Below are 22844 nucleotides of genomic sequence, written 5' to 3'. Positions count from 1 at the left end.
AAGGGGCAGAGAAAAAAGAGCACGAGACACGGGAAGAAAACAAAAAGGGCAAAACAAAAGAGAGAGGGGGGCAGAGGGACAGAGGGAGGGATATCGGGGAAACGACGTCACGCCGCTCATGGTTTGTGCAGGTGTGTGTGTGTATGCGATTCTGAAAATGTGAATGAGACGTTCGCCTGCCTCTCACTGCGCATTTGTGCAGAATGCCAAGAAAAAAACAAGAGAGTGAAAGCGAACTGTACAGCGATTAGGAAAACACAGGCTAAACACTACACGGAGAGGTCCGTGTCACCCACCCACCCCCTTTACCCTCCAAGGGAGACAGAAATATTAAAAAGACAGAAGCCAACAACAACAAAACACACACGCAAGAAAAAGAAAAAGAAAACTGTCAATACACCTCAGAACACAAAGGAGAAAAAGTAAACAAACAAACCAAACAAAAAAGAAAACAAAAACAGAACCGAACCGCAACAAAAAACACATCAAAAGGAAAATAAATAACGAGAGAGACGCGCAGGAGAAGGGAGAAAAAAAGGACACAAAGATGGCGAAGTCGGAGCGGTAGAGAAGGTGAGAGGGGGGAAAAGAAGCAGCGCATGGCCCCGTGTTCCCCCGAGTCCCCTTACTCTGCCCCTCCTCTCTTCTCTTTTGTCATTTGCTCGCAACGCGTACACTCCTCTCGGCGTCAGCGCACTTTCTTTTCCTTCCCGTTATCTCGCATTCCAAACCTCCTTCGTTTCGTTGCGGGCCACCTGCCTACACGCACCAAGACACACGTCGACGAGCCGGCAAGGTAAATGAAGGGAGACCGAGCTCGGCGCCCCAGCGGCCATTCGAGCAGAAGCCGAAGCGCTCCAGCGTAATGCCATCCACGCCGGAGTGTCGAAAACAAAGCAATGCCAAATGGGTCCTGCACGAGAGGGGGCAAATGGTAAAACGACGGTGTGCAGGGAGGGCGCGGGCAGAGAAAAGGAAAAAGAAATCGCACAAAACAAGCGCGATAATTCACCTCATCATCCGTCTCTCTCTCTCTCAAACCTCGCGTGTATTTGAGCTTGCGTCGGTATGGCTTTTTTGTTTGTTTGTTTGCTTCTCCCAGTTGCCGCCTTACACTACCAAACATCTGAGACCCCACGCAATGAACACACACACACACACGAACCGATGGCGTGGCTGCAAAGCTAAGGATGAGACAAAGGCAGGCATGGACAGCCCTGAAGCCGGCAAGGACACCCGCGCCACACCCAGGCGCCCGTCGGCGAATCGCCAGCTCTCCCCTTTGGTTCCGCCCATTTTCTTTCCTAGCGTTTCTAGTTCTCGCGGTCGTCGCGGCGATCGATGCCGAGACCACCACGGCCACCACGGCTGCCGCCACGGCCACCGCGGCCGCCACCACGACCACCACGGCTGCCGCCACGGCCACCGCGGCCGCCGCCACGACCGCCGCGACGGCCCATAATGTGGTCGCGCTTCTCCTGCTCTGTAACCTCGCTCTCCGGGATCGGCTCCTGGTAGCCAGGGTTGGTCCTGTCCAACTGGTTGCGGGACAGCGTGATGAGAATCGTGGACACCTTCCGCTCCACCACAACGTTTTCAGGGTTCTGGTTGCGGTCGAGCGGCTCGTACTCGTCGTGCACCAGCTCAGAGCCCAGCTCAGTGATCTGGTGGAGGCCAGCAATGCGGCGCTTTATGATCTCGGCGATGTTGACGGCGTTGTAGATGGCGCCGCCCATTCCACTGATCTTCACCGTGTCATGGTGCGCCTTACCGTCCTCGCCGTTCAGCACGGCGATGGCGTACGAGATGTAACTGTGCTGACCGTGCGTGGCAGTCACGCGTACCTCGTTCTCAGCACCCTCGGGGCGCTCGCGAGTCTCGCGGCCCTCGCGGACGCGGCGGTACTCATCACGGGGCGGACGCGCCGGCATTTTCACTTAGATGTTTTTTCTTCTGGGGGCAACCAAAGGAGTAAACAGAGGAGCTTACGGAAGCTGTGCGCGATGCGAGAGACAAGGCCAATTTGAAACGCAGATGAGAAGGAAAGCTGATTCTTTCGTTTGGAAATCTTCGCAGAGGAGTCAGCGCCAGGGGTGGGAAATGTTCGGTTGCAAAAGAGGCAGAGAGACGCGGCGGGGATGAGGCAGAGGGAAGACGGCGTATGTTTGAGGAAGCATGGAGCCACCAAGAGTGCAGGTGTGTGCGCCGTGTTAAAAGAGCCCAGCGAAGCAGCGTGAACCGAGGCAACGAAAGAGAGTTGAAGAATATCGGAGCAGCACACGCGACAGTCCTCAGAAGCGTGCTAAGGGCGCGGTGCAGAACGCTTGGAAAGCAAGGTTCAAGTATGATGAAACACGCCTGACGCACAGAAGGCCCAGCGATAAGGAGGAGGAAAAGATGTTGGGGGGAGCGAGGGCAGCGCGATGGCTGCGCTTGCAAGCATCTCTGAAGGAGAGCCAATCATTTCCCCCTCGCCCACCACCAGTGACCTTCCCCTCTCCCCTTGACCCACCCAAGTCTCCCTCTCACGCTGGGATGAAGCACGTCGCTCGGCAGGTGTACCTCTCATGTGGCGTCCCCCCGGTGCACGAAAGTGTGTTCGCCTCCTCTTTGCATTGGCGCTTAGATAGCAATCCTCTTCTTTTTTCGTTTTCAGGGCAGTGAAGAGGTGCCGCGTACACTGCAGGAGCACTCGCTTCTGCAAGTTACAGAAAGAGACAATGCCGCCCACAATCAGTTCAAGAGATGCTGAAGAGAAATTACCATCACACGCGTACGCACGCAGACACATAAAAAGGAAGCCAATGGTCAGTGCCTCCTCCTCGCCCTCAGCTGACACTCGTCCTCGCGTGCTTTAGGCACCAAACGACAAAAAAAGCACAACGGTGCAACTGCGCCCTCAGCTCCCCTTTTTCAGTCCTGACTTCATGTGATGACTGAATTTGCTCTCTCTTTTCGCTTACTCGAGTGTTGTGCGTGCCTTCCTGCGTGATCATGTGCCTGGTCACTATTGTCGCCTAGCCACCTCGAGGGAGAGAGAAAAGGGAAGCAGAAGAAAAAAAGAGGAGACAGATTTGAAAGACAGAATGCACAAAGAAAGATACAAAAAGGGCTCTGTGCGTATTTTTTTCGTTATATATATATATATGTACGTTTGTATGCGTGTCGGGTGTGTGTCGCGCCATCAACAGCAAGAAAGAAGGAGGGAAGAAGGGCAAACGCAAAGCGCTCGCCGTGCAGTGAGAGGCGGAAAGCCTCGTACAAACGAAACGAGCAACACGCGGCACGGCACGAAAGGTTTCCGACACCGATGCACGCACTTGCAATACGCGTGGCCGGGGATAACGCGGACGCACCAAGCGAAATCAACAGACAATGCCCAACTTCGGGCAGGGCCATCAGCATGGGAAATGAAAAATGAGAAAAGAAAAAGACAACCGAGAAGAAAAAGGGACGACAGGCTGAAAGAGAAACAGCCAACAGTGAGTACGACGGTGCATACCAACGCCAAGCCAGAGAGGAAAGGAGTGCAAACATCCGCTCCGCCAGTGCGCCGCCGCTCAATGTGGTCGAGAGACTGGTGATCAGCTCAAGCATCGCTCGCTTCGATCAGAATCCAACCCAAGATGTGGCAGGCAATCAGTAAAAGCGCAGGAAAGGCCCGCTCATTCGCATTGGAAGGGGACGCCAACACATCCGGCAATGCACAAGCACACGCACACCGGTCATTCACGGTAGGTGCCTGTAATGAATGGCGACTCAGCTCCCTTCCACTCCTGACCCCTCCTGCTTTACTTCTAAGTGCTCCTCTTCTTTTTCACCCCCGGCGTAGGCAAGCGAGCAGGGTAAAGGGTAGGTTGTTCCTCCCACCGCCTCTGAGTTATTTGTGGGGAAGCGGAGGAGAGGAAGCTCGCTAAGAGGTAAGATATTTTACGACGCGAGCATAGAAGAGAAAGGAAAAGGCAGAGGAATCGGCCACTTCCGATCGGAGGGAGAAATGCGCTCCTCTTTTCTTTTCGTCTTCGCAGTATGAAGGCAACTTGTGTGTATGTGTATGTGTGTGGGGGGGATGGGATGGGATACAGCAGAAGCAAAAGAAATAACGAAAAAAAAACGATGTGTGTCTGCTGGGTCTGTGTCTCGCGAAAGAAGAAGATGCTGCAGCCTACTCTCACCCTTCCTTTCTCTCTCCTCCGATCCCAGCGCTGCCCACCCCACCCCCGGTCCTCTTGTGTCTAAGACCGACGCTCACGTTTGCCGTGATCATATCGGTTGAGCCTCCCTTCGCACACTCTTCATTCGCTTTGGGCGTTGACATTTTCTGTGGCGCAGCCTCCGTCCATCTCCTCTCTCGTCCTCCTTGAGCCTTTTCTTTGATATGAAGACATTCGTTTCTTGCCCACGTGCATGCGCTCAAGAAGAAGGCCCATGCGTGTCGCGCATGTCTGTATACCTGCCGGTGTGTTCGGCAATCATCAACAAGGAACGAGAGATATGGGAGCCTGCGGCTGCATACTAGTGCGAAAAAAGCGGCGTGCCCATGAGCGCGCCCGCGCCCAGGCCTTTCCCCGACTCCTTCTCCACCGTCACTCTGTCATGCGATTCACCAAACGCGCACAGCGGTCAGAGAAGCAGCAGGAGAGACGCACAGGTGTTGATGGTGCCAAGCACACAAGCACCTAAACACGGACAGTCCCGCCTCCCCATATGGAGGGGACACTTGAAGCGACCTTTGTCGCCACACTATGGTAAAGACCAAAAACGCTGCAAATTAGAGACACACAGAAGGCGAAAAGGGACGGTAAGGCAAAGGCAACGATGTATGTGCGTGTGTGCGTGTGTGTATCTGTGTGTATCGAAGGAAAGGATATCAGGGGAGAGGGGGTGGGGTAAGAGGGCTCGGCGAAAGGCTTCACGAGGAGAAGGCGCTTGCATGAGTCCCCACGGGCGCAAAGCAACAAAACCAAGAAAAAAGACGACGCATCAGAAAAGGGGGCAACGGCACATGCAGATACACACAAGCACACACACATACACACGCACAGCGATAGATATAAGCCATTCTCTTCGCTGGCGCACGTGTGTGGAGGTGGGAAGTGCACTCAATAAGAGAGAAGAATGTAAGCGGGAGGTGGGAAGCAGAAGACTCATGCCTTGGACACCTTTTCGTCCATCAGGGCGCGCTGACGGTCAAAGGCTCGCCGGTTCAGATCGCGCAGCGAGTGCAAGAGCTCACGCATGATTTTCTGATGCTGCTCCATCCATTTTTTGTGATCGCCAAAAGTGCGCGCCTTCGAATCGAGCATAGCGATCGCCACGCGCACCGCCGCACTCGATTTCTCGGCGTTGGAGGCGGCGGCGTCGAGGTTCTGAATGATTTGCTGTGCCTCTGGCTCACGAGAGCCCCAGTATATCTTCTGCAGTGCAATCGAGCTCGAGCGGAATGCCTGACGGATCTCCTTGCTATCCTCCTCATGCTCAGCGAGAATCTGGCGCTCATGCGAAACGTCCGTCTGCGCCTCTGTCAGGTAGTAGCTGTACTCCTCGCTGATGGCCCGCAGGCGATCCTGAAGAGAGGCAATAAGATTCTCAAGACTGGTGGTGTACTCACGCACAATCGTCGCGTTCTCCCTCACCGCCTCGCTCACCGAGACGCGGCCGCGCTCACGATCTTCTTTAGCACGGCGCTCGTGGTCTTCAGCAATCTTCGTGTCCCGGTAAGAGTGGATCTGCTGAGTCAGAGCAACCACGTTGTTGTCGTACGATACCGACTCTGCCTGGCGCGCTTCCTCCGACTGCTTAAGCAAATCAGATAGGCGCTGGATCTGCGCGCGAGCCTCGTTCTCCGACTCCTGGGTGCGCTGCAGAATAGCTGCCATGTCCTCCATGCGCTCCATCAGCTTGTTGAACTCCTCAGACTGATCAACGTCGATGATGCTGTGGCGCGGCGACGCGCTGCCGTTCGTGCGGGCGCGCAGCTGGGATTTTAGGTTTTCGATCATGTAGTCCTTCACCTCCATCTGCTCCTTGTGCTCGCGCTCCTTCGCCTCTTTTTCTTTTTTGTTCTCCTGGATGATGGCAGCGATGAGGTCATTGTGACGCTGCGCGGTCTTCTCGGCATGCAGCTTCTCCTGCTTCAGGGCCTCGAGCAGCTTCTTCTTTTCGTCGTCGGCGGCCCTCAGCTGGGATTCAGCCTTCTTGCGAGCACTCTGCTCCTTACCCAGCTGATGCAGCAGGCTCTGCTCGCGCTCAGCTACGGGGCCGGCAATCTCGTTTTGGAGGGCCTGCAGCTGCCGCTTAAGCTCGTTCAGCTTCTGCTCGTTGTCACCGCGCTCCTTCTCCAACTCGTGGTTCTTCTCCTTTAGCTTCATCTCGAGATCCTTGAGCCGCTGCAAGGCAGCATCCAAGCCGTCCGGCGCGCCATCGCGCTGGTTGTACAGGCGCCACATCTCACGGAACGGGTATTCATCGATTCGGCGGTTCATTTCCTCTTCGCTGATGTCTTCATCGTGGGTAACGTGGAAGGTCACGTAGAGACTGCCAAGGCGGAACTGGACGTTCGTAATAGCCTCCTGAGGCACTTCCAGCGCGATGCTCGCCTCGCTGACGAACGTCTGGCGAAGCAGCAAAGGGATGAGCGCAACGATGTCCTTCCAGCCATCCCCATCGAATTTTTTTGTTAGTCGAGACGAGAATGTGGCGACTGAGAGCACCGGCGCCGCAGTCACTGAAACTCTAGTGAAAAACTTCTTCGGTGCCTCCTCATAGGCCACTGAATGACCACCGAGGACGCTAACCCACGAGGGACACTCCACTGTGAGCATCGTCTCGTTGCAGAAAAGTAAAGAAGTGCACGGGGGCGAGTGGGCGAGTTGGGGAAGGCAGGGGCTCTTCTCGGCTTCCTCTGGATGGTGCACGAGGAATGTCGCTAAAAAAGCGCACTGCTTTGCTGACGCGGCTGTCGTGCTCAGTGAAGGCTGGGGTGAGGATTGATCGATCGATTGACTGGAGCGCGTCGTACAGTCGCGAAGGTGAAAGGAGGTGAGAAGCACCCAAAGGTCGGTGGGGCAAAAAGGGCAAAGATGCGGGTGCAAAGAAGTGGGTGAGGGATGAGAGCAACAACAAAGAGAAAAAGAGACGCAGGGATGTAGGCGAGTCGTCTGTGCTACCGCCCAAGCACGCAGCGACTGGGACAAGCCTCTGCGACCTGTCTTTCACTTGAAGGGGCCTCGCAAGCTTGTATGATTGGCATGAAGGTACGCACTCTTGCACCTCTTCTGCCCAGCGCGTGGGCCTTCACGGTAGCTGTGTTTGTTGGGCCTCTTTTCTCCGCAGTTATCACAATGTATATCCGGAAAGAGGACGGCATGTGCGCAAAGGATTGTTTTGGCCGGCACTTCGCGAGGCTATCTGGCGCGCAGAAAAACATCGGGGCCGAAGGCGGAGGCGTCAGCCGATGCTTTGCATGATTTTCTTCGCCAGCCTCTCCACCACCGCCGCTCACTAGTGGTTGCTTGTGAAGGGGACCGCCCGCTCCCAGCGCTCTGCTGCGGAGGGGGTATATCCTGGTGGATTTCTGCAATTCCACACGGTGAGGAAGAGACGAAGAGCACGACGGCTATGTGAAACATAGCCCACACCGCGGCGCGTGAGCAACGAAAGCACCTCCTCTTCTGCCGACGCCTGAGAAGAATATAAACATGAATAAATGTCGCGTAAGGGCACAGAGCACGCCCTAAATCAGCGGGCAAACACAATACGCAGAACGTGCCTGCGTGTCCATGAACAACCGCGAGAAAGTGAGAAGAGGGTCCCGGCGAAACGGAGGCAGGTGAGGGCGCACATGAGCGCACCTAAAGTGAAACAAAATCCAAGATAAGCCCTTTACCTACGGCAACCGCTTCCGGCACCACGCGCATCACACCCGAGCCTCTAATGCACCCCCCCCGCCTTTAGACGCCACAGACTCGAAGGAAAAACATTCCGTGCCGACACGAGCGTCGATCAGAAGCGCCTGCGGCAATCCCGCCACGGTAAGAATTGGCGCCCTCCCAAGAGGACAACCAATGTCACCACAGTCTTTCGAGGATAATGAAAGGCAGCCTGCGGCCGAACACCGCGCCGCTAACGCTACTTCTGAGAGAGACCAATCAACATCTCAAGTGGAATCCTCCACATACAATCGAAATGGGCTCAGAAAACTGTGATGAGGGGGAGATCACGCAGAGGCGTGACTGCATGCCTGCGATGCCTGCAGATCAGAGCGGAACTTCTCGCGCAGCATTCGGTTAAGCTGCCGCATTGTCTTTAATTTCTCCCGCACACGAATCAGCTCCAGCGACAACTCAGAGATCATTTCCTCCAAGGGGTTCTCCTCTTCTTCAAAACAAGCTGCAGCGTCAGCATCCAGATAACGCTCTTTCGCCGCTCTCAGCTCCCTCTCCGCAGCCTCCATACATTGCTTTAGATTACTGCCCCTCGGGTCTAGAGCGGCATCGAGCGCATCATGGCCTTCAAGTCCATCCGCCAGATTCCGCCTAGCCTCCTCCACTGACCTCCTCGCAGACACCAGCGGCATATTGCTGCAAACCAACTTTTTTGCTCGCTTATCGAGTTCCTTACGCAACACAACCACAATCTGCGTGAACAAGGACACACTACATACGCTTCCTTCATCCTCCAAAGGCACCTCTGATAGCTGCGGAGCCTCCAGAGCGTCGCGCGCAGCAGCCATCTCGCTCTCCGACGCCGCGCTCTTCGCCTCCAGGGCGGCCACGGCGTCGGAGACTGTGGTAGCAAGTACGGATACAGTGGTATGATCGGCGCTTGGTGTTTTTTTGTGGGTTCGCGGGTCAGACGGTGTCTTATTGTGACTGCTGTTATGCCCCTGGAGTGTGTTGTAGGCGTATTCAAGCGCGTCGTATCTGCTTGTTGCCAGCGCACGCTCGTCCATGTGGCGCTGCTCGCTCTCTGTGAGGAGGCCTCGCAAAGAGTTACATGAGTTTTCTGTGCTGAGAAGAGCTGCAGAGACACTTTCGAGTTCGCAGCATAGGTAGGCGTAGTCCAGGCGCATGGTGTCGAGTTGGCTTTGCAAGTCGGCCACGTGTTGTGCGTTGGAGAGCCGCTCCTCCTCCAGCTGGGAGGTGACGTGCAGAATTTGCTTTTCTTTTTGGATTTGAATGGAGCGCATGTCGTCGAGAGTGGACTCGAATTCCGCGATCAGCTGCCGGCGATCTTCGCTGCCACTGCGGTGATTATTTGCAGTTGCTGCCCAGACCCGCAGAGCAGGAGGATTATCACCAGCGAGACGGCTTGACGCCAATGACATGCCGTCCTCATCATTGAGCAAGCGCAACCCTAATGTTTTGACGAAGTGCTGGTAAAGTTCTGTCAGTCGGCGGAACGCACACGCCGTGAGCTGACGACGCAGGGTGACTTCGCGCTGGGTGTCTCCCCACGTAGCGAGCTGGAAGCGTATTTGTAGTCCTGTTGCCTCGGTGGCGATCAACGTCAAATTCAGAAGCTCGGCTGTGGTGATGCCGCACTCGGAGGTGATATCCTTTGTGGCTAGCCGGTGCACTGCTTCTGTGTGCGCAGCAACGACGGCACACCAATGGGTACCCTCCTGTGTATGCTCGAAAGAGAAAACGGTTGGGGGCACGTCATCCATAGCGACATCTGAATCTGCCGCAGCAGAGAAGACGCTGAGCCTCTCCGACTCGCATCTGTTGTCCCTCGATGGACGAAGGACGGTGGAGAGCGCTATTTCAGTCAGAGAACGGTCGATACTGTTTGCCGCACTGCCGCGCGTGCCGCAAGAAGCATTGGCACATGTTTGCCGGGCGCCATCAGCGTGCACTGAGATTGACACGACGGCTTCATCTGTAGGCAGGCGCGACCCCATCAGCTGCGGCGGATGCGGTGATCGCGCCGATTTCTGGTTACTCGCCATGTAAGCAGGAGTGCCGAGAGCATTTTCTTGGCCCGCAGCAGGATGCGGGGTGCACTGCACCCTCACCAACGGGGCCTTCATCATCGATGCCGACGTTGAGTCTGCGCGGACAAATTCCTCGGAAACGGTCGCGGAAATGGACTCGACAGGCTCCAGTGCCTCCGTTTCCTCCGCTGCTTGCCCTCGGGTGCAGAAGTCCCTGTGAATGGATGCCTTCTTGTGGTCAGCGTTGGCGATCGATGGCTCGCGAACTCGCAGCGAGGGCTCTCTCATGGGTGAGCGGGACGGAGAGGTGAGCGTCATTTGAAACTCGCGTGGCTCTCGCAGCGCGAAATGTGTCGAGCTGCGTGTCTGCACGTGATTGGGAGCCGACAGGTGGGGGTAGGGGAGGGGCGAAAGTCAAGTTCAACGAAGGAAACAGAAGGAGCGCACCTTACACAAAGGTTGTAGGACGGCAGAAAGGGAGACAGACACAGATACACTAGCGAGGTATACGAAAAATAAAGTCAGGGTGTGCTCGTAGTTTCTTTCGCTCCTTTCCCTTATTTCCTTCAAGAGAAAGCGGACCCACACATAAGCTTACACACACATACACACAGCTTTCTGCGACGGGAGACGTGCACACCGAAAAAAAAAGAGCACTCACCCTACAAGGGTGGAAACGAGAGGGTCCGAGCAAGAAATGCAACGCTCCCCTCAAAAAAAAAAAGAAGAAAATTCTAACGAGCGTTTACACAAAGGCGCTTACACATAGAAAGAGAGAGACCGCGCAGGCGCGCACTGCTCCGCCGTACAAATCGACACGAAGTCGCGTCTCGCTGAAAATGTAACGGCGATGTTATTCGCCCCGTTTTTCACCGCCTCGCCTCCTTGCTCTTTCCATGGAGTCAGTGAAACTCGCGGGCGTTGTCCTTAGGGGAGAGAAGAGCAGCCGGCTTGCTATACGGAAAGGCAAAACAAAAGAGGAAGACGGTGTTCCTTGGCCTGTTTGAGAGAAGGCGTGTGTGTGTCCAGAGCCGGACAGAGGAGGGGGGATGAGGGTGGAAATAGAAGAGGTGATCGCGAACGACAGACTCGAGAACGAAACAGAAAGAAGCAAGAAATATATAAGAAAATGAACAAAAAGTGAAGTGAAATCTAAAGGCTGTGATCTTTGTGAAGGGGAAGGAGGAAGGGGGAAAGGAGGTGCGGGTAAACGGAGATGAGTCGAAGAATAAAAATGGATGGTGTGGAGTGAAGTGGGCTCAAGGTACAGGTTAACTCTAATAGGCCGAAAGGAAAAGATGGGGAGGGGTAGAGGGCCAATACAACGAAAAAAAAGGAGGGGCCACGAAAGCAGTTAGAAAAGAAAGGAACTGTCGGTGTGGGGGTCCACTGTTCAATTATTCTGAACAGAAGACGAACGCAAAGATGTCAATAAGAGAGAAGGCAAAACGAAAGAAGGACGGCTCAATGGCAGAGAGCACCGCTAAGCCTCGAATAAAAAGTGCGTGGAAGGAGTCGGGATGCACAGGCGACACTTGCGAACTTCTGTCGTCAGAGAATATAGTTGACGTAATGAAAGAATCGTCAGACAGAACGCAGCGGGGAAGGCAGGAGAAAGGATGAAGGCCACGTTAAGGAAAAGGGGGGACGTCAAAGTGCCACAACGAAAGAAGCGGTGCTTGGGAAGGGGAGGAGGGAAAGAGACCAGTTGAGTGAGGTCGTGACAATACAAAGAGTGCAGTGTACAAGGCGTAGGAAAGAAAAAGAAAGAGCGAGTTCCGTGAGCTGGAAAACGACAAGAGTTGGGCAACGAGCTAAGGTGAAGGCGCTTCGTCCCTCGCTTCTTGTTCGGTAGAGGCTATTTGTGTAATTCACTTTTGTTTTTTTTTCGCTGTGTGACGATGTGCGCGTGTGTATGTTCACTATTTTTTCTTTTTGCTATGTGGATGTAGGATAAGGGGAAAGACTGGGACGCTGGATGGTCCACGCAGTACCTAGAAAAAGAGAGAGAGAAGGGGAAAGGGACAACGGAGCGAAATGAGAATCTCGATATTGCCTTCCTTGTCGCCGGAAAGGAGATGACAGGAAAAAAAAGGAACGCTCGTGTCTGGCGTGGCCTCAACTGGAGTTTGTTTTTTGATGGAGGAGGTGCATTCCGTGGGAGGGAGAGAGAGAGCGGCATCGCACACGCGAGATGAGGGAGGAGGGGGAAGACACCCATCAAGAGTGGGGCGTTGCAGGAATACGGTGAGCAGAGGAAAGGAGAGAGCATTGAAGAGCAGCGAAAATGACTGAGCGCGAAGAGAGCAGCTCTGTTGAGCGAGGACATGTACGGGAAGAGAAAAGAAGAGGGCGGACCACGCGGTCACGATGTTGCTTGGAGTGGAGAGCCGCGTGCGCGGAACATCAACACAAGGCAAGATAGGCGTAACTCTTCTTTCATTTCCCTTCCATGTCCGTTTCTCGGGAGAGACTACCCGACGTTACACACGAGAGCACCAATGGGAAGTACCGGGCCGTGCGGTTGATAGTTCAGGTTACGTATAGAAGTCATCCCTCGCCCTTGCGGGTGTCCTCATGTAGGCATTTTTTTGCTGTCGTTTGTGCATGTGTGCCTCCGTGCACGCGCGCATGAGAGGAAGGTAATGCGCAGGTATGGGTGTAAACGCACAAGCACAGCGTGCCGCATCCGATCGCGGATCCTTTGTCGGGGGGAAGGTGATAGCCTTCCCTTTCAGTTTTTCCTGCCCGGAAAAAAGGGTCTCGATATCGGTACGTCCTTCGCCCTTCCTGCCATTGAGGCGACTCGAGCTGATTTCACACCATGGTGGGCTGCGAGAATGAGCCCTGCGGACGCTTTGAAGGGCGCTTCGCATGTCATTGGGCGACGACTGCCACGTCATTCAGCAGCCCACATCCAACCTCTATCCTCACGAGTATGAAGGCTGTCGTGTCACGTTACCACGCAGCACTCACTCAAAACACTTCGGCATAGCGATCAAAGCGAGATGACAGGAAGCAGAAAAGAACCTCACAGTGTGTGCGTCGTTCAACTCTCCGCTTCTCTTGTTCTCATGGCTTTGAGCACTGCTCTGTCACATGCGACATGAAAGACAACCTCCCACCAAAACGAGAACAAAAAAAAAACTGAAGCGGGTAGTCGCCGGTGGGGCAGAGAAGCCAGGTTTGTGGTGTCATGGCCCTCTTTCGCAGCCCTGTCTTCTTGGATACCAGCCCTGTGGCTTGTGAGACAAGGAGACCGGGTGCATAAGTTCGGGGAAGGAGAAGTGTAGAATGGTGGAGTGGGGGCACCAAAGGGGGAACGCACATTCCATGGAAGAAGGGCGCCTCAGTGCGTGCTGACGGCAGAGCAAGAGAAAGCACATCGACGCGTACCTGTTAGGAAACGAACCAGAATCCAAAGATACGCAGAAAGCACACACAAAAAAAAAAGAAAAAAGAGGGAGAACGTGGAATGGCAGTGAAACGTAAAGATGAGATCCCGTGCGTGCGAGAGCGCCGATGAGGAGAGAAAAAAGGGGGAGACCTGAGAATGAAAGGAAGGAGCGAAAGCGGACGGGAAAAAAAGAACATCAGAGCAGTGAGACGGTACCGACGTTCTTCGTCCCCCTTTTTTTTCGGCACGTCGATCTGCACGTGTAGTGTGAGCTTGCGGGTGTATTGTTGGCGACCTCCCACCCCCGCTGTACTCAGCCTTCACCCGCACACCCACACGCGCCCAGAAGACAGAGCGAGAGCTGGCTAGGCCTTATACCGACAGAGAGGAGAGGAGAGAAAAAGCACCGAGACAAGAGCAAACCACATGAACTACAAGAGCGGAGAGGCCAAGTAAAGGCAGAACGAAAACAGCCCGAAACAAAAAGCTATGAAACGATGAAACGCCCTTAGGACGTCGTATTTCCCCGCGTGATTCGAAGCAAAAAGAAAATCGCTAATGACTGCGGGGGCACGTGAAGGAGAGCATCCATGGCTTTTGGAACTAACGATGCGACCCTCAACGGCCTCTTTCCCATCCCCGCAACTCATTCCCTTCCGAGCCATCCCTACAGGGCAAGCCTACATACTGACGGACGATGCCTACATTTCGCCGCGGAAAGAATGCCGCACACTCACTGGCCTAGCAGGTCACGCAAACGTTCTCCACTACGTATCCCTTTCCTGCTTCAATGCGCCTTCCCCATAGGCGCCATCCTACATGCACCAGCACAAGATCGTGTGGGAGAAGTGGGAAAGGCGGTACAAGCGCGCGTTCGTCATGATTCGCTCGAATTTTCCTCCCCAATTGCCCGCTTCTTCCCTCTAGTTTGGTTCAAACGTGGCGCATGTGACAGGACGCCTGAAAGCCCGTCTACGACGAGGCGAGCAGAGAAACGAATGCCGCTAATCACGTTAAACGCGCTCCGCACTTGAATGCTACACTACAGTCCCTCAATGCGAGCACTCACATAACGGGAGCCGCAGTCGCCCCCCGCACAAAATCGAGCGCATCGTCAAGTAGGTACTCCGCGCGCCTTTCAAATGTACCCGCGTCGAATGCGGTGGAAGCAGCCACACGCAGCTGGAGCCCATCGCTCGAATTATGGGACCCGCTACAACGGCCCCCGTTTGACGCCCCGTGCTGCTGAGCCTGCTTCAGTTGGGCTACGAAGCGGTCTGCCAAGTGTTGTTGCTGTGTTGCCTGCGACAGGGCCTCACGCAGCTGCATAATTTCGTCGTCACGCTTCGCCAAGATCAGCAGAAGCTGTTTACTCTGCTCTACCGTATTCGAGTACTTCTCCTCCAACTTCGCGTATTCCTCCAAACATGCCAGTAGGCTCTCTTGCGCATTCTTGAAGTGATTCTTGACATCCTCGAGTGCAGTCACGGTACCATTCGACACTGCCGGTGTGCTGGGTTCTTTGGAGAGAAAAGACAGACCTTTTAGACAGTTCGCCGGAGTAGCCGAGGAAGAAGAAGAAGCGACGCAATCAGTCGCTGCAGTGGTGGTAGAGGCACGTGCAGCCACAGCTTTTCCACCTGACGACGCCGCACGGCTGTTCCCGAGAGATGGCCATTTTGACTTCATCGAAGCACGGTCTTTACCCTTGTGCTCACCAGATGGGTCCGTCGGGGACGGCGCCGCGGCACAGCGGCTCTCAACGCCGTTCATCCCACTACCTTCGCCTGCGGAAGCGCGCGGTCGTCGCGCATGACGCTCCTTCAGCCACGTCCTCGTCCGCGTTGACTCAGCCTCCGCCGCAGGGTCGCTCACAGCAGTGGTGATGCCGTCGGCGCGGCTAGTTCCTGCGACGGAACCCTCGGCTCGGGCAAAGGGAAACGTAGGCACTTTACGTTGCCCCACGACGCGGCTGCCGCGTGCACTTCGCGGGCTAGGAAACGACTCCGCCAGTACATCCTCCAGTGATTCGAGAGGGATACGATCCTTCAGTCGGTACTGCCGGGTAGCAATCTTCTCAGTCGTCATGAGATAGAGTACGTGCTCTATAGGGACACCGCGCACCGTGTGGGTACGCCTGTAGCAATTTCCTTTGCTGATGAGATCTGCCTGCTTTGCCAGCGAGCCGCGGCGCTCGCGGGCCAATTGCAGTTCTCGCCCGCAGCCATTGATCTGGTGCTGCAGCCCCGCGGGCCCATCCTCGATGTAACGAGTACGTTGGTAATCCATGAAAGCTGTGATCCATTTGTGCAGGATCCCAAGTGCTGGGGACTTCTCCCACACCGATGAACACGCCAAGGTCGAGTCAGACAGGTACGTCTCTCCGATGGAATCATAGAGGCACATATCCATTCGCTGCTCTCCAACCTCACGCAGCTGCCGCACCATTTCCTTGCCGCTGCGCAGCAGCGTTTGCGCATCGCTCCATGTAGGTGACACAAGACTCTTTCCCGCTGCGATGCGAGCCACAGTGCACCCAACAGCGCAAACCAGGGCAGGAGGGTCGCGTTGCTGCGACAGCAGCATCCACTCTTTCTCCTCGATCCCCTCTAAGCGATGGATGGCCCACTGTAGCATTATCTTTTGCAAGCGGTAGCTCTTGTGTTTTGCCACGCTGTCATCCTCTAACTGCTTGGATGGCAACGACTGAAAGCGGCTCTCGAGCGAGTCCACGAAGACATCCTGGTCGGAGAGCTTACGCAGCACGGACTTCTGCGGTGGCTCGCAGTCACCGTCCTCCTGCAACAGAATGACGCGCAGCGTGTTCCCTTCCCTTCGAAGGTACAAGCCGTAGGCCTCTTTCTCCGCTCCCTCCTGCGGAAGACGATATGCTATCACCTTATCTGTGATAGAGCTCATGCGAGTGCCACGTTCTACCGTTTTCCTTAACTCTTTCTTCAGCCGTTAGGCTTTGGAGGCACGGTCCTCCGCACAATAACAAGCACAGACGCAAGCGCAGTCAGTGCAAGCGGAAAAAAGACAGCTAAAGTCAGCGACACAGTCCTGTGCGCGGGTAATCAGGCACGGCCCTTCAATGGTGGGCAAACTCTCAGGCTTGCACGAGCGGATTTAGTCCAGTCATGCGTGTAATCGGCATGCAGTCGCGTGCCTCTCACCATACCTCATGCTGTGTAGGGGAGCAATAAGCGTATGCTGAGAACGTGCAGTCGTCCGTATTTTCTTCGCGCATCTGATTTCGCCGCCAAAATGATGGAAGATGGAGATAGTAAGCGCGCTGAGCAAGTCAGTACAAAACAAAAAAAAAATGCTAGCCGCCTTCTACGAGAGTCACCGGTTACTGTCGTTGGTCCCCCCACCCTCCACCAAGTTCGTTCACAGCGACGTCGCTTTGGTACCTTAGTCCTTGTGCAGTAGAACAAAGGAGGCACATATGGCGGCATCATGCATTACGTTGGGGCATTTTCAGAGGCGGACACACATTCATGTACAATGTGTCATGGAAACGTAAAAGTTCATACAATCCAGAGAAGAGGGAGGTGGTGGAAAAGAGCGAGCGAGAGTGCCAGGTGCCTGGCGGGAGCGTCGCCAAGGGGTAAGGTCAGCGTGAATTCGCATCCATAGGGGCCAGACGATGGCAGGAATAACAAAAGCAGCTTCGATAAGCAATCTTGATGAAAGGTCCCGCATTCGCTACCCGCCCTAAGAGGCCAGGGGAGGGCTCCTGAGCGGGTAGGTTTTGCGGAGGGGAATTTGCTGCAGCTCGCCGGTACGCGTGCCCGGTGTATGTCGCCCTCACGGAAGCACACCCACACTGACCCCATGGATAAAAGCGCCAGAAAGCTTGACTGCGAGGCGGGAACTACGAAATGATGCCCCTCCGCACGCAAGCTCCAAGAAGCATCCGTAGTAGAAAACGCTTCCTCCGGTGCGTGTAACCTTTCGAAACTTTATCGCGGCACCTGAAGCTGCGCTGGCCTCCCCTCCTCCCCCTTCCCACCGGGCAGGACACTCTGACTGTCTCGTTCATCCTTTGAAATCTATGAGCTGATACTGTTCTTTCTTTATCCACATGTCGGGGCTTTCCAAAATAGCTTGCGCGATCGCATCTCCAACAGCACACAGACACACACACACACACTCAGACGTGCACACATTCATATCTTTTCGATGTCCCTCAGCTTACTCGTAGGCAGCAAGAGCCTGGAAACAATGATGGGAGTAAAACGAAAGAAAAAGAGGCGGAAGGCGCGAAAGCGAGACACACGTGCCCCAGCTCGCCCACACGATACAGAAAGAAACATACATGCTACCAACAATGGGCGCACCATGAGGGGAAGCACAAGACAAGGCGGCACCCCACCCCACCCCTTCAACACTCGTCTAGCCCGGTGCTCTTGTGCAGTGGAGAGAAGAGACGAGGTCGTAGCAAAGAACGTATGCCCTCGCTTTTTTTCCTTCACTAGTTTTGCAGTGGATAGCACTCCTTGACAATGAAACGAACGAAAGCATTTGTTGCTGCCGGGAATGTGTGTGTGTGTGTGTGTGTTTGGGGGGGCTGCTGCTCTACTTTTCTTCACTCGCTCTCCGTTCCGTCGCCTCTTTCAAGGTCATTTCTACCCGAGAGATGGGTAAACAAATGCCTTCAGAAGGTGAGGGGAATGGAAGAAAGCCGAGCTGAAGTGAAAACTAAAGAAGAACGCTAAAGCGCTCCCCTCTCTCTTCGTTTCTAGTATGACTCGTCAACAACACCAAAGACATGTGGAAGCAAGCAGAAGGGCCCACAGCACTCATGACGTCTCAATAACCCTAGAGCCAGAGTCCAGCTAGCACGCCACTGTTTCGCTGCTCCTCGCTGGTGGATGCGGCAAGTCACACGTGGGGGTCGAGTGTTGTCCAGCAAAGCACATCAAGCTAAAACGAAGAGCTGCGAAAATGAATGAAGAAGATTGAGACACGAAAAAGAAACGCGGTGTGAGCATAGGCTCAAGAATACAGGCATCGTCTTATTATCATCTTTTTGGTAGATGCTGTAGCACCTCTAGTTCACCCCACAAGACGTTGCGTTGCACATCTACCTCCTCGACACGAGGACCACGATACAGACTCGCGGGCTGGCCAATAGAAAAAAGAACCCTTTGTCAATAGTCAGGCCCCCCCTCTCCGACGAAAAAAAAAGCGGAGACAAAGCCAATGTACATACCCTGCGTATGCGGCTCTCGAGTTGGCGTAGGGGATGGCAAAAAAGAACGATGATGGTACACATAGGAGAAAAGGGTAAGAATTTCACACGCGTGGCCAACACGGAGAGAAACAGGCAGCGAGGCCAAATCAAAGAGAGGGAAGCTTAGCGGACAAAGAACTGCACATCACTCACAAACGCAAGCACGATGAGTAACACAGGAGGGGGGGCGACGGCATGGGAAGCGGGGAGACATATGCGGAAGATGGCGGCAGCATAACCTCAGGGTGCCAAAAACCAAAATCACCCCACGCTGTTTCGGCCTCAACGACACGAACAACGAGCAATACATACCAAAAAAGTGCCTTGCAATTCAAAAGCCTCGCTCAACTGAAAGAAAAATGGAAGCAAGCGATCAAGCGAAGCCTAAAGCAAACAAAAGAAAAGAGCACATAAGGAGAAGTATGGCCTTGTGAGCGAAGTGTGATAATAAAGGAAAGAGCCGTTCTTTTTCTGCTGTTGCGGGCTTCGTCATGCTTGCAACACGTTACTGCTGATGTGTAGTGCTTTGCTTGCGTTGTCTCGCGCGACCAAGTTCGAGTACACCTGAAGGCATATATATATATATATATATATATATATGCTCGCATGCCAGAACGAATGCGCGCAGAGGAAACATCATCTCAAAGAGAGGGGGCTTCAGAAGACCACAGCTGCAGAAGAAAAAAAAGCACAGCCGCGAACGAGCGCCCTATCGAAGAGCTCACCCTCCCCACAAATGTAAGGCACAGAGGCCAAAGCCATTCGAAGCGAGAAACCAACAGCCGCGAGACTAGGTGCACACAGAAAAAAAAATGTACAGGCATGGAAGCAGAGCAACACGCACACGTAGTCAACGGCATCCACTTGCATACACACGCTCACACGTCGCAAAAAGGAAACACTGCGAAGCCGCTTTTATGTGTGCTCGCGCAGTTGATGCGAGTAAACGGCTACTGAAGCTCGCTGGACGCCATGTAAACGTCCACTGCATGCAGCATCTCTGGGGCACCGTTCTCGAACTTCTTCACCAACTCCTTGAAACGCATGCCCTCCTCCTCAACTTCTTCCTCCGTGGGCGTCATCATCTTTCCAAAGTCATCCGTTTGCAAAAGCACTTCAACCTGCGCAGCGCGACGCGCTTCCTTTGTTCCAGGGCTCTGCACCACAGGAGCTATGCGCTGGCGAGCAACTCCCCGACAGAGCGTCGCCATGGAGAAGCAGGCATCTCCGATATGAAATTCACGGGAGCCACCGCGTGGCTTATAGAAGATATGCAGAGTTATGACATCCTGATCCGGCTGCGCGAGATAAAACACAAATGTCTCATCAAAGCGGATCACAGACGACAACATCTTTACGGAAGTTTTGTACTTCTCCTTTATAGACTTCAGTTTGATGATGACGTAGCCGGGCTCAGTGATTGGTCGACCGTTGCGCAGCAGATCTTTAAGTTCCACGACTGTCACAGCAAGATGGGCTCCTTCAGGGATAGCGCTTCGACGCTGCTCCTCTGTAGAGCGGACAGACAACTGGGACAGTGCCACTGCCTCAGGTCTGCGACGGCGGGCGCTGAGTCGCGGTGAGCGGGTACTTGGGCGTGGAGAAGCTGGGCGACTAGTTACCTTACTCGCTTTGGTCAACCTGCGCGTCAAATCGTCGACCTCAGACTCCAGCTCTTCAACACGTCGACTGGCCTCATTTTGCTTGGCGTTCTGCTGCCGCTCTAATTCCTCCTTTCTTTTCTCCAGATCCCCAATCCTGTTGCGGAGCTTGTCGTTTTCAGTAACCAGGGCTCGATTTTGCTTGCGCAGGTTACCCTCGGCCTCCTTCAAATCGTCTCGCTCGTGCGCCTGTTTTTCAACGTCGAGCAACTTCCATTCCAACTCACTGACACACTTCTGGAGACGCTGGATCTCGCCTTCCTTGGCAGCATCCTGAGAGGCCATGGCAGCACCTTGATACTTCGCTCTGCGCAGCTGTCGCTTCCCCTCATCGTCGCTGTCCCATGCGAACTCAAGAAGTCGCATCACCTCCTCGACCGACTCCCGCTTGTCCTTCGTCAAACGCATCACTCCATCCAAGGAGTCCATCATAGCGTCTCCGCCGTCAGGATCGAATCGAGATCTACCTGCATTTCTAAGAATCTCATTTTCCCGAAGCAGCTCCATTATCTGCTTTTCGTACTCCTTAACGCGAACACGACTAATGGTCTCTTTCTGCTCCTGCTCGCTACTGATCTTCTTCAACTCCGCCTCCAAGTCACGCACACGCTGCTGCAAGACCCCCATTGCGTGCGCATCGCCCTGGCAGTGTTGACCGTCGGTCACACGACTTCCACAACTGCGATCACTGAACGACTGGATGAATAGCCCGCCCGCCGACGGCACGCAAGAAGCCGCCTTGAGCTGCTTCTGTGCAGTGGTGAGTTGCACTTCTAGCTCCTTGCATTCTATCGCCTTCTCGTCAGCAATATTTTGAAGCTCAAGAATCCTCACCTTCGCAGCTTCTGCCTGGTCGCGAAGCTTGTCATTTTCTGTCACTACACCATCATAGCGAGCTGCCCACTCCCCCACTTCAGCGCTCCTTGTAGCCGGTGTCACAGCGGACACAGCACTTGCCAAGCTCATTGGCGCGCCTTGTGTCGATCGCGAGCCGCGCCTATCACCCCGAAGAGCCTGAATTTCATCTTGCAGGGCCCTCACTTGATCCTTCATGGCGTGAAAAAGTGCTTTGCCATTATGGCCCTCCGACTCACCGCTAGTTTGTAATTCGATAATACGGTGGCGCAGCTCGTTCTCAGTGCGGACCCACCTTCGCTCCTTTTCCCAGCCCTTCTGCTGCTCCTCTTTCAGTTTTTTTTCTAGTTGAGCAACTTCTTCCTTCAAGAGATATTGCTCCAGCGGCTCCTCAACGACGTCATCCTTGGAGCGAGCAGCTCTCGCGGCGAAGGGCCTTTCCGCGCGCTTATTGAAGTCTAGCAGCTCGTCAATCCTCTGCTGGTACCTCTCCCGCTCCTGGTCCCACAACTCTCTAGCTGACCTTAACGTTTCTTCATCGTCACCAATGCGTTTGCGCAGCTCAGCGCACTGATGCCGAGTACTCTCCAGCTCCTTGTACTCGCGAAGCCTCTCCTTGCGCATTTTCTCGCACTCGCTCTGCAGTTCGCGAATACGCTTTTCAGCATCATCGTCAGTCTCACGATAACGGAACGACATCTGCCTCATATGCCTCTCAGCTTCTGCGAGCGACTGCCGCAGCTCCATATTCTCTTGAATGAGTTTCACCGCCTCATTCTGGGAGGGAGAGATGCCTGAGGCACTGCCGTCCTTCTCAAGGCTCTTGATGCGAATATGGTAGTTGCTGTTTTCCTCTTCCAGAACCCGAGCATTACGATTCGCAACTCGCAGCTTTTCATCAAGCTCTTTGGCTTCGTTAAAGAGATCCTTCACGCGATTCTCCAGCTCGCCTATACGAAATTCCTTTTCCGATAGCTGTTCCTTCAGCAGCTTCATGGCGTCCACAGCTGCTATGCGCGACATTTCAGCTCCACAATGAATGAGAAGCAGTAATACCTAAAAATGGAGAAAAGAAGGGTCGTGTGCTGCGACACAGAAAGGCCTCAGGCCAAGGTGCGTACCTGCCCAAGGGATCACTTTGATACGCTATCACAAAGTCTACGCAGAGTGATGATTTTCGAAAAAAAGACTGATCGACTACGAGCCTTGTGTTATCTCTAGAGGAGATGAGCCAAAGAGCGAAAAGAAAGCAAGCAAACCAACTCTTTCTGCAATCCTACAAAGAGCTGAGGCCAGAAGCACCCCCAATAACAAGCTTTCTTATGGTAAACATCCGTGTAAAAGAGGGTCGGTGAGGGGTACATTGTCGAATGCAGGAAGGAAAGCGCAGGCGAGCAGCATCTTACCTCGCAAAAGGAGCTGCCCATATTCACCTCTGCGGAAATGTGCAGTAATGGCCATGCTCCCTTCTCCACCAGGGGTCAAGAGTATTGTGAGGCTGCATTCACATATGTGATGTGACAGAGTTTTACAGTGTCCAAAGTTTAGCTCGACAAAAGGAAAATACCTTGTAGCAGTGTTAAAGTGCCTCAACTGAATCGAGCGATGATTCCCTCTTGCTTTTTGTTATTTATGAGCTCCCGTAAAAATCAAATATGCACGATATGACGTCTGGTGCAAAAGCGAGTGACGCAAGAAGTGAAAAAATACTCTATAGTGCACCTCCTGAGACTGAAGAATAGTGCACCAAGC

At 54.1% G+C, this 22844-nt stretch overlaps 5 protein-coding genes across 5 annotated transcripts; all 5 read right to left on the bottom strand.

Annotated features, from left to right (window-relative positions):
- Positions 1-1313: 1313 nt before the first annotated feature.
- Positions 1314-1931, bottom strand: LSCM1_02281 (uncharacterized protein; the record flags this gene model as incomplete). The annotated part of the gene is made up of 1 exon (XM_067319865.1): positions 1314-1931. The coding sequence occupies one exon, from the start codon at positions 1929-1931 to the stop codon at positions 1314-1316; it is 618 nt and encodes a 205-aa protein (XP_067175240.1).
- Positions 1932-5147: 3216 nt separating this feature from the next.
- On the bottom strand, positions 5148-6824 carry LSCM1_02280 (uncharacterized protein; the record flags this gene model as incomplete). Its single annotated transcript, XM_067319864.1, has 1 exon — positions 5148-6824. One exon carries the CDS (start codon positions 6822-6824, stop codon positions 5148-5150), a length of 1677 nt encoding a protein of 558 aa, XP_067175239.1.
- A 1394-nt stretch (positions 6825-8218) lies between these two features.
- LSCM1_02279 (uncharacterized protein) lies at positions 8219-10255 on the bottom strand (the record flags this gene model as incomplete). The annotated part of the gene is made up of 1 exon (XM_067319863.1): positions 8219-10255. The coding sequence occupies one exon, from the start codon at positions 10253-10255 to the stop codon at positions 8219-8221; it is 2037 nt and encodes a 678-aa protein (XP_067175238.1).
- A 4144-nt stretch (positions 10256-14399) lies between these two features.
- LSCM1_02278 (uncharacterized protein) lies at positions 14400-16253 on the bottom strand (the record flags this gene model as incomplete). The annotated part of the gene is made up of 1 exon (XM_067319862.1): positions 14400-16253. One exon carries the CDS (start codon positions 16251-16253, stop codon positions 14400-14402), a length of 1854 nt encoding a protein of 617 aa, XP_067175237.1.
- A 3273-nt stretch (positions 16254-19526) lies between these two features.
- LSCM1_02277 (uncharacterized protein) lies at positions 19527-22115 on the bottom strand (the record flags this gene model as incomplete). Its single annotated transcript, XM_067319861.1, has 1 exon — positions 19527-22115. One exon carries the CDS (start codon positions 22113-22115, stop codon positions 19527-19529), a length of 2589 nt encoding a protein of 862 aa, XP_067175236.1.
- Positions 22116-22844: the final 729 nt, after the last annotated feature.

This window comes from Leishmania martiniquensis, chromosome 34 (assembly GCF_017916325.1).
Source record: "Leishmania martiniquensis isolate LSCM1 chromosome 34, whole genome shotgun sequence".
Lineage (NCBI taxonomy): Eukaryota > Euglenozoa > Kinetoplastea > Trypanosomatida > Trypanosomatidae > Leishmania > Leishmania martiniquensis.
The sequence above is the reverse complement of the archived record's forward strand: the minus strand, read 5'-3'. Positions and strand labels throughout refer to the sequence as shown.